Below are 11,509 nucleotides of genomic sequence, written 5' to 3' on the forward strand. Positions count from 1 at the left end.
TCCGTATCATATAAATGTCCGATAGTAACCATCCCTTTGCTGTCCCACCGCTTGAAACCCCTATCCGTGGCACCAGGGGAGAAGTCTATGTTGCCCCAAACTGGCGAGAGGGAGGATGTAATAATCGTATGTTATAAATAAATAGTAATATAATTGAGATTTCTCACATGAGCCGCGCGCGAATATCCTCACAGAAATTTGTCTCGCGCGATTGTTCAGCCTGCATGGGTAACGTGACTGTCAAGTCAGCCTTGTCAGTCAGTCACTAACGTATGCTAGCCTTCTCACCATGGCTGCATCGGCCCCGTGTCCATTGCCTCACCTTTCCAGGGTTGCACGCGGGCTTCTATGCATACCTGCAACTAGTGTTCCTTCAGAGAGAGTGTTTAGTGCCAGTCAGTGGGCACATACTCACACCTCTCCGAGCACAGCTAAAGGCAGAAAAAGTGAAGATGTTGACATTTTTGCACTTTAACCTATCTTGAAGCTTTCAAGTCTCTAAGCCACACGGCTAGCACTCAGTTTGATGACAGAAAAGTGTCAGTGTTCAAGTTTTGTTTGACAGTATTTTTTCCCTTTATTTATGCAGTGATACCTTATAATTTATCATTACCTTATTTAAGATTTTATTAAAGATTTTTATTTTTGTCAAGATGTTTTTAAAATGATGTTAATGTTATTAACATGATTCAATAAAAATACAACAAAATCTAAGTTAAAGTGATTACAGTGTGTTTTATTGGCATTCTAAAAAAAAGTTTTTTTTTTTTTTTTTTTTTTAATTCTCGCGATAATATCGTGGATGGCGATTATTTTGCCCACGATAATCGTGACATGACATTTTCTAATCGTCCCACCCCTAACAGTGACCGAATCCGTCGAATCCGGCCCCCTTCTCCTTACTTTCCTGTCTATCTTCACTAACTCTATCCACTAAAATGCGAAGATGAGTGGGACTGGCGCACTCAGAAAAAATAAATCTTTAAAGTGTCAGTAGGCAATTTATTAAAAATAAATAAATGAATGATTTAGGGTATTTCTGCTTTATTTGGGATTGACAGTAGAGATTGACAGGAAGGATGGGTGAGAGAGAGGGATGACACGCAGGACAGGTCGACGGCCAGAATCGAATTACATGGCTGACACCTCAGTGTGCTACGCCACCCAGCTGCCCGTCAGTAGTCAAGTTCCAACAATTAAAATATTGCCAAATGACCCTGGTCCATCTGGACCCATTCAGGCAGATCACCACCACATCTCTATCTCTTCCTCTTTGACCAATGGGTCACATAACTGGTCATAAATCCATCATTGTGAACTCAAAATGTCATAGCCACCAGCCCAACAACACAGCAAGGGTTGCATTCTAAATACTTCAGACTTAAAAGAAAAACCAAATGACCTGTGCGTGTGTAGAGGGAGAGGCCAAGATGGTGAGGTCAGGGTTGAACACAGAGGTCAACTGATTGAAGAAGTTCATCTGGACTTCTTTATGTCGGAGCTCAGGGTTCACCGGGGAGGGTGCCTCCTTCTGGTCCTCCACTGAAACACAAAAAGCAGACAGAGAACACATTGACACAGATACACTATTATACAGATACACTATTATACAGATACACTATTATACCGGTCATTTAAGTGACAAGCAGGCATTCCACAGGCTATTTGCCATATTACATTTTATTAACCAAGAACTTTACACCATTTGACAGACAAATAAAAACACTTGTGTGTGTGTGTGTGTGGGGGGGGGGGGGGGGTTCTAAATAACAACATTTGTATAAGTCATAAAAAACCTCAGATTTCCCTTACTGGAATAGTGATGGAAAGCTTGGTTCAGGATCTTTCAATGCATAGTCAGATGGTCCCTTGACTTGAAAGTAGTCAAAGTAGTATTGAAAGTAGTCAAAGCAGTATTGAAAGTAGTAGTAGTAGCAGTGTTTCCTCCAGGAATTTTTACAATGGTGGCGGGTAGTGCTGACCGTGCACGCGCATGAAACGCGCACGCGCGCTCAAAACAACGACGTAATTTCAGCCAAAACTCGAGGATGGCCCAAAAAAATAAAATGTTTTCCTGTACTTCTCCCGTGTGTCTCTTATTGTCTGTGTCTGCATGTTTTTCCAGCATGTAATTCCGTTGTCAATAAAAACAAAAACACTGATCTGACGTTTTTTTTCACAACGTTATTACTTGTCACTTTAAGCCCAGGAGGGAGTTAGCGATTAGCGATGTTTAGCTTAGCTTAGTTTAACAGAAGTATCTTCACTTTTAACATGACTTCCCGTGGTCGTAGAGGGCTGGTCGACGGCTTAAAATGACCGTGTAGACCTGTAGACCTTATCCAGCTATAGTCTTGTGTTTCTACCCCGGGCATAGCCGGTGTTATTCACGGACAAACACTCCTGTTAGAGTGGTTCTAGTACACTGGACATAGGTAACACATAGAGAGGCTTCTCCTCTCTCTCTCCATCCTACACTACACTACACTACGCATCCTATACTACACTACACTACGCTAGCTCGCGGTGTTCGGGTGACAGCCAGGGCGCGTTCGTAAATACGCTCTGGAAATCTGATCAGCACTCACGGAATGCCTCTTGTCCAATCAAATGACTTGGTCCCTTTATGACGTTGAACCCAGTGTGCGCTCCGGGGCTCTCAGAGCGAATTTACGAACGCAGCCTCAAGTTCAATACTCGCGACACACACGGACTGGTCCAGTTTCAGCGCTTGTGGGTGTGTCTAGCGCTGTGAAGGTCTGAAAAGCGGCCTAAATTTTTTTTTTTTTTTGGGTTGAGAAATCTGAATGGTGGCGGAGGAAATTCCATCGTGGCGGTCCGCATGTAGAGGAAACACTGGAAGTAGTATTGGCCAGGAACATCCATGAATTCATGGTTGGGAGTTGTTCAAATAGCCACTACTAACTTCAGCTATCGCTAACAAAACACAAGGGGACTGGTAAAGAGCTAACACGCCACTTTAAAACAGTAGATGGAGAACTCACCATCTGAAAGGGTCTTGACAGTTTGGGGCAGCTTGGCAGACTTCATCATAGCGGTGAAAGTGATGATTTCTGTTCTGTCCAGGCGGCTGCAGCCTGTGCAGAGGCCCTTTATCAACAGGATTAGGTGTTTCTGGAGGCAGGAGGAAAAAAAAAACATGAAGGTGTGGGAGAATTGTCTAAATGAAAGACACTTCATGTGATGCTGGATGAAGCAGTACTTCCCAAACCATTCTTGGGGGGATCTCAAGGGTATGTATATATTTTTTCAATTGGTCAGTGATCTATTGAACTTCTACTTAACGTCGAACATCTTTTGTTTAAATAGTGTGAGGCTGTGTAAGACCAGAGAAATCGCTAGTATTGCAGTTACCTGGCCCAATCGAGCACATGATTGACCAGGTTCACTTGCTCAATGTTTTGAAGTGGACCCCTGGCCCTGGGGGAGGGGGGGGGGTAACACCCAGACTGGACCAGAGGAAGAGCTTCTCACCTGGGACACGGCGCATGCTTCATCGGGGTTCTCCAGCCGCAGCAACGAGAATTCAATCAACACTTTACAGGCTGCTGCTACCGACAGCAACTGACTTCTTGGGACTAGAAGTAAGGACAGCAAATGTAGGAGGATTAGATTTCACATTAACTGCCTCACTTTCAGACAAATTACAAAACTGCACTATACATTTGATAGTTTATTTCATAATTAAAGTAGCCGTGTCAACAGGTTTTAACATTTGAAGGTAGTGGCAAGAACGTGTACGTGACAAGAAGGGAGCAATTAAGCCCAATGTACACGGTGTGCGATTTTGGCGCACGACAACATTCGATTCTCAATTCACACCAATGAATGAATGAATGTGAATGGAGAATCGAATGTTGTCGTGCGGCAAAATCGCATCGCACGCCGTGTGCATTGTCTCATTGAGATGCATTCAAAACAATGGAATCGAATTCGGCGGTGCAACAAAATCGCACGCCTTGTGCATTGGGCTTTAGGCTCACGCTTTTGCTGCCAAAACAAATTTTCAAAGAAAGAATTTTCTAAGCAAAGAAAAAGGTACATACTTTGCCCACATACAGTGGTGATGTAATGTGCGGAGAGGGCCACAAAGGACGAGTAGAAGGGCTCATACTGTTTATCATGGTGGAGAATCTCAGATTCACTGCAAAGAAAAGGTAAACGTCCATCAGAAAAAGCAGTCACACTATGCTTTTAAAGGAGGATTTCACAACGGTTTTCAGATCCATATCGCATCATATTTAGGTTATAAAATGTGTCTGAATTAGGCTACCATATTCCAAAACACCTACCTAACACTCTGAACTCGATCTACAACGTCATTTCCAGTGAAGATGCTGAACAGATTTAGTGGTTAATGTAGCCTAGATATAGCCTATGCGCTATATCTGCTCCAAATTAAGTTCAAATATGTCTGCAGAAGGAGTGGCCGTTTGCAGTCATATTATGACACCTTGAGTTTTAAAATATCTCTTTTGTTTGTTGAGCTACACTAAGTGAAGTGGATGTACATCCGGTAACACAATGATGGTAAGAAAATGACAGCATGGTTCACCTACAACAATGCATCATTTTGAACGTCATTGTTTACATGACGATGTTGCCAAAATAGGGACACAAAGGTAGAAATATACAAAAGACACCGAGTGAGCTTCTCCCTGTGGAAGAACCCACGTGGAACCTTTTTAAGTAGCCTACAACAGATTCACAGATACACGTCTCTGTTTACAAGTGAATGTTGAACCTAATACATGGATGAGCAACACCCAAAGATCACCTAGAATTAGGCTTCCCATAGTCCACACCTGCTCTAGTCGAATATTCCCCATGACAAACAAGTTGTATAGGGCTGAGGGGTCCGCTCAACATTAATTTAAAACCATGCAAAAGTAGCTTGAATGAATGAATGAATGGTCTTTATTGTCATTGCTATAGTACAGGTACCAAACAACGAAATTTGGGAGGGGTGGCTCCCCTGGTGCTAGGAAAGAAGAAAGAAAAAAAAGAAAAAAAAAAAAAAAAAAAAAAGGGAAAGGAGCTGGTTTACATAAATAAAGGCTATGTACACTATCCACTATACTATACTGTACAGATAAAACACTGTGCTGTACTCTATGCTATGCTATACCTATTCTAACATTTCCTATTTCTCTGAAACCTTATGTACCCTAGGGTTGTCATTAGGGCTGGGTTCAAAAAATCGATTTCCCGATTCTGAATCGATCTTCATTAAATGAGCGATTTATCGATTCATAAGTCCCGAGATCGATCTTTATTTATTTTTATTTTTTTTTATTTTTTTTTGTATATATAAACCCCTCAAAAAACGTTCGGAAACGCTTTTTTTGTTGATTATTACCGGTAGGCTATGTTTGTAGCCCCTTTATTTACATCGGCTGCAGTAAAGCACGTTAAAAAAACACTTTTTGTAGTTGCAAAATGTTGGTCAATGATGTTCATATGTTCCAATAAAATGTGTTCCAATAAAAAGTACATTCATGTAACTGCTTTGGAGTCAATTCATTGATATGTTTAACAATGCTACATGTTATAGGGTTCCTTGAACCATTTATAGCATTAATTCTGAGAATCTCTTTCATATTCAAGCAAAAAATGTATATTTTAACTAGATCGAATCGTGAATCGAATCGAATCGTGAGCTCACTGAGCTGGTGAATCGGAATCGAATCGTTTTGGGAAATCAGTGGCGATACCCAGCCCTAGTTGTCATATTGCACATAGTGTTATTGCACATTCATTTAAAGTGTCGCAGTTTGCAGGCTTGAAATGTACACATTTGTGCCTCAGCACTACACCTGATTTTTCAATCCAGCAGCTGCCATCAATCCGTCCAGACTGTCCAGGGCCCAGAACCTAGGTCTTTGTTGTGTTCAGGGCCTGGATGGCCCTGGGGTAGAAGCTGAGCTTCAGTCTGTTTGTCCTTGCAGCCATGGTCCTGTACCGCCTGTTCGAGGGCAGCCGGGCAAAGTGTTCGTACCCAGGGTGGGATGGGTCTCTGGAGATCTTGGAGGCCTTCCTGAGGCAGCGTGTGTTGTACAGCTCTTCCAGAGAGGGGAGGGGGGCGCCGCTGATCTTCTGGGCTGTTCTCACGACTCTCTGTAGCGCATTTCTCTCTGCGGCTGTGCAGCTGGAGAACCAGCTTATGGACACCATGAACATAGCTGAGGCTAGTTGTAAACACTCAATTCCTAGAATACCTCACACTATTCGTCACAACTGACAGACCTGAGGTGCAACCTTTCTATATGAACGGTTCCCACCTGTTTAAGTCCCAGCCAGGTTATACCATCGGTATGAATGCGTCAACAATAGAAGGCCATTTACCGTGAACAGGGGTTATTCCTGGATGATTGGGTCTGACGTCAAACGTGACGTTTAGCAATTTCCGGGTCCAAACCAGAAATTCCCTGCACCAGAGTACCAGTGTACTAAAGCTGTAGAATGACAGTTCAATCGTTTTTTAGACTCGGATCTATTCATACAACAAGGGACACAGCACTTTCCCGTTTTTCCCATATTTGTCAGTGTCTTTGAGCCTCAGAAAAGCGCTATATAAATATAATGAATTATTATTATTACTGAGGCATTTCGAAGAGAGCGCCTCTGCCAACTTTGGACCCGGAAACACGTCACGACTTAACAACCGAATAGGATAACCATAACACTGCAATTTGGTGAATGCATCAGGTAGCCTACATAATTCAATTTTCACTATCGAGCCATACTACTGAACAGGATATGACTGTCTTCTATAAATTCAAAGTTGGACTAAGTGGAGATCATCTTCACAAAGACTTCATTCAGACATGGTCCAAAAATGTGGTTGTCATCAGACCATGAGTGATCAGATCTACCTGATGACAGATGTTTGCGGTCACACCTAAGATGTTTTCCTTTAGCATTCTCAATTGCAGTCAGATTTCGTTGCAATAACTTTATTTGTATAGCACTTTACATCAAAGTGCTTTACAATAGGTAAGCAGCAGTTTAAAACAATTTAAAATAACTATTTCAATTTAAAAACACAATTTCGCAGCACAAATACAATAGGTAAAAACAACAATTTTAAACAATTTAAAAACAACTATTTCAATTTAAAAACACACATAATTACAACAGCACAAATACACAGCCTATGACATGTAGACAACAGAAAACAGGTGGGTCTTTAACTTATTTTTGAACACTTTCACTGATTCTGCCTGTCTGATATCCAGTGGAAGACGGTTCCAGAGAGTTGGTGCACGGAAGGAGAAGGCACGCTCACCGATTGTCTGTGTAATGTACCTTAGTAGTGTCCACACCTAGCAACTTCGACTGGATTTCATAGAATGTGGTCGCAGAATGAATGACACAAATCACAAGTTGCAGCAAATTAGTGGTTACATGAGGCAATCCACTAAACTAGCTAGTATTAACAAGCAACTAAAATGGTGTGCAGGAGGTTGCACTGTGTAATGTCAGCCTCCAATAACACAGCTGAGTGCAGACTTGCCAGCTGACAAATATAACTTGGAACACATCAAGTGACATCGTTTAGGAATACATAACTAGCTAGTAATGATTGTTGACATTAGGGCTGCAGCGATTAGTCGATTAGTCACAACGAAAATTCGTCGCCGTGAAATGTTGTTGTCGACTAATCGCATAAAATGTATATTTAAAAAAAAAATTCTTTTTTTTTTTTTTTTTTTTACGGGAGCCATGCAAGAATCAGCTGGGTAAGTTTTAGCTAACGTTGTTAGCCAACTGGCTAACGTTATATTGTTAGGGTCGTAATGTTTATGTTAGCTTTACTGTTACATGTTGGAAAACAACGTCTCATGGACAGGGCTGTACATGCTATGAGCGTTTGTGCTATTAATTTATTTGCCCTGTGGCACGCATGTGACAGACAGAGGCGCTTGTATGTAACGTTACGTAGCAGGGGTTTTCCATGTTGAAGCCAGGAGAACGCGAGATGAAATGAAGTGAGGGGTGGTCGCTATTAAAATACCAGGTAGTCATGGTGGATGATCATGAATGATGCTTGATAAGTGAATGCTATTTCAATTATGTTGAGTCCACCAGCGAGCTGTCTGTAAGATAAACAGCGCCAAGCGTAGCCTACTAACGTGAGCTGTCTGTAGTCAATCAACTAGCTCTGTGAGCAGCTGTAGCTTGGCGTAACGTTAGGTTAGATAGCTAGTTAAGCCGGATTTATGCTTCTGCGTCGCCATTTACGCGCAGGGAAAAGCCACACGACTAATCGCGACTAAACGAAAAATAATCGACAGATTAGTCGACTACCAAAATAATCGTTAGTTGCAGCCCTAGTTGACATACAGCTAACGTTACTATACTAGCTAGCTAGCTACTAGAAACAAGATTAGATGACATTTAACTTTGTCATTGCAGAGTACAAGTACAATACAACGAAATGCAGTTTACCATCAAACCAGAAGTGCAAAATCTGCAAATAGTGATATAAGGGCATGATATTAATAGAACAAGAGAGGTAGTGATAGGTGACTGTCACATACAGTGTGTGCTAGTAGTATTGTCAGTTTAGCTTAGAGGTCTATACAGTTATGGGCTGAGATAATGCAGTAGCCATGACAACACCTTCCAGTAGCCATGACAACACCTCCGCAGTTATGGTGACCAAACGACAGCTTTTCGTTTTCAATCTATTAATATCATAAACAGAATGCAATAACATTGGCTTTAGCTAGCTAGCCGAGCTGACATTAGCTGGCTGACATCAGGTGGAGTCTCGGACTAGACACTGATATGGCTAGCTGGCGTCGCTAGTAAGTCAACAAATGAGTTTGCAAGTTTCACGCCGCTCCATGACGACAGCTTTACTCTCCATGTACAGTCCGTTCCAGCAATTAGACTGACCCACGTTAGGGTTACTGTCTGGCTAACTATCCTGCTATATAGACTGACCCAGGTTAGGGTTACTGTCTGGCCCAGCAGTTAGACGGACCCAGGTTAGGGTAACTGTCTGGCTAACTCGTCCTGCTATGTCGCTAGCTAGCTAGCTAACGTGCTAGCTTGAGCTAACGAGGTGATTTGCTTTGGGACTAGTGCTTTTGCTTAGCTCGATGCGTATCCTGTACTTGTCTCAGCTAGACCCCGGCGTAAAACCAGATGACAGTCAGGAACTTGGCATAACCAGCTGGCTAACAGATGCAGCTAGCTAGCTAGATCAGTGGATGTAACTGTTAGCCAAGGTTGCACACACACACCCCCACCCTCTGATGATGAAGCACATTCTCCCCTGACATCACGTTAGCCTGGAGTCAACACACTGTACTGTACTGTAGCGATGTAGCACGCTAGCTGCTAGCTAGCTGCTACGACTAGCCAGCCCGCTGACTGTCACTGGTTTAACGTTCGCGTTGACCAGATATCCCCAATCTATAAACATACCTGTTAATGATGGATCCTATAAGTTGAGGTAGCTCTTTCGTCTCGAACGCTGTGTAGGAAGCTGATAACAGCGGGCGTACAGCAGCAGTCCACTCAGGCTCTCCATCTCCTCCGCTCGACGCCATCTTGAGGTTCCGTGTTAAAGCAGCAGGATCTGGATCCAACATCAGGTACCAAACAACAGGAAGTGGTCCGATAAATAAACCAGAGAGCAGAGTGTCTGATATCTGTCTGATAATAACCCTTCTTTTTTGCTCACCAGATTCCCTTAGCAATCAATGTGTTATTCTAATAATCTGGTCTTTGCCTAAAACATTTATAAGTGTGAATTGTTTAATGTTAAAGAGATACCCCTCAAAGAGACATTCGATTCTGCAATATTCCATACAAGGAAAAGTAACATATCTTGGAATTGCCATAATCCAGAGGAAAGATGCTAATCGAAGGGGTACTTTACAGAAAAAAACAATTTCTAGTATATACCAGTCCAAAAATTTCATTATGTTGTGCATACATGGTCATCCTACATACATGGTCATCCTACATACATGGTCATCCTACATACATGGTCATCCTGCATACATGGTCATCCATGGTCATCCTACATATGTACATGGTCATCCTACTGACGTCCTGGAAAAATGAGGTGATGATGCGCTTTGACACATTTTGACACAAAGCTTTCCAGGAAGCTTGTCATTAGGATATACAGCTCTGGAAACATTTAAGACCACTGCAAAATCTGTTTTTGTGGTTTTACTATATGGGGTTGAGTAAAATAAACAATAAACATTTTTGTTTTATTCTATAAACTACTGACAACATTTCTCCAAAATTCCAAATAAAAATATAGTCATTTAGAGCATTTATGTGCAGAAAATGTCAACTGGTCAAAATAACAAAAAAAAGATGCAGTGTTTTCAGACCTCGAATAATGCAAAGAAAATAAGTTCATATTCATTTTTTAAATGAATATGAACTGAGTTCAAATTCAGAAATCAATATTTGGTGGAATAACCCTGATTTTCAATCATAGCTTTCATGCATCTTGACATGCTCTCTTTCAAGCGCCCCCAGATCATCACCAATCCTCCATCAAATGTCATAGTGAGTGCGAGACACTGTGGCTTGTAGGCTTCTCCAGGTCTCCACTATTAGATGACCAGGTGCTGGGCAAATCTGAAAATTGGACTCATCAGAAAGATGACCTTACTCCAGTCCTCTATGGTCCAATCCTTATGGTCTTTAGCTTTGCACAACTTCAGCCCTGCCCCTTAGTAGCCTGTTTTGAACTGTCCTTGCTGTTCACTTCACCCCAGCTGCTGTTTGCCATTGTTTGTGTAGGTCACTTGATGTCATCCTACGTTGTTGAGTGACATTTAAATGAGTTGGCCGTCACCCCGGCCAGTAAAGCCCGTAAAGCCAGAATTGAACCCTTCTTTTCCTCGCTCAAAACGTTTCTTTTCAACTTTTCTTTCTTTGGCATGGTCAGTAGTTATTACTGACCATTACTGACTATTAGTCAGTAGTTTATTCCAATGACTTTTGAGGTACTGTACTTGCACTGTTTTTTCCATCCAGCTGGTCCTATTGCAAGACAGTGATGACCACAGCAGTGGTTTTTATATATATATATTTTTTTCTTGTTAAATAAGATTCAGTTCAGATGATCACCTAATCAGTACCTCACTAAGTACACTGTTAAAAAAATAATCATCTTTTTTTTTCACTTAATCATCAAAGTATAACACCAAGTCAATTAAACTTCTGTGATATCGATCTGTCCAGTTAGGAAGCATAAACGATTGTTAATCAATTTCACCTGCTTTGGTGCAAAGAAAGTGACAACACAACGCATAGTGCCCTCCTGCTTCAAGTAATCTGTCATCATCCCAGTACCGAAAAAGAGTAAAGTAACATGCCTAAATGACTGGCGCCCTGTTGCTCTCACCTCCATAGTATGCAAATGCTTTGAGAAGATTATCAAGATCCTGATCTGCAGGGAACTGCCACCCTCCCTAGACCCTCACCAATTTGCCTATCGAGGAAA

General features: G+C 41.8%; 1 protein-coding gene across 1 annotated transcript in view; it reads right to left on the reverse strand.

The window, feature by feature from the left end:
* ubr4 (ubiquitin protein ligase E3 component n-recognin 4) overlaps window positions 1–9,584 on the reverse strand; it is a gene marked incomplete at its 5' end in the record, with an annotated part of 98,586 nt that extends 89,002 nt beyond the window's left edge. Inside the window, 5 exons of the mRNA XM_080534371.1 lie at window positions 1,403–1,542; window positions 3,006–3,135; window positions 3,496–3,599; window positions 4,068–4,165; window positions 9,460–9,584. Of these exons, the coding sequence (XP_080390497.1) occupies window positions 1,403–1,542; window positions 3,006–3,135; window positions 3,496–3,599; window positions 4,068–4,165; window positions 9,460–9,584 (597 nt within the window). The remainder of the gene's footprint in view (window positions 1–1,402; window positions 1,543–3,005; window positions 3,136–3,495; window positions 3,600–4,067; window positions 4,166–9,459) is intronic.
* Between the last annotated feature and the right edge of the window lie 1,925 nt (window positions 9,585–11,509).

Source organism: Nansenia antarctica, assembly GCF_963989245.1.
Source record: "Nansenia antarctica genome assembly, chromosome: 6".
Lineage (NCBI taxonomy): Eukaryota > Metazoa > Chordata > Actinopteri > Argentiniformes > Microstomatidae > Nansenia > Nansenia antarctica.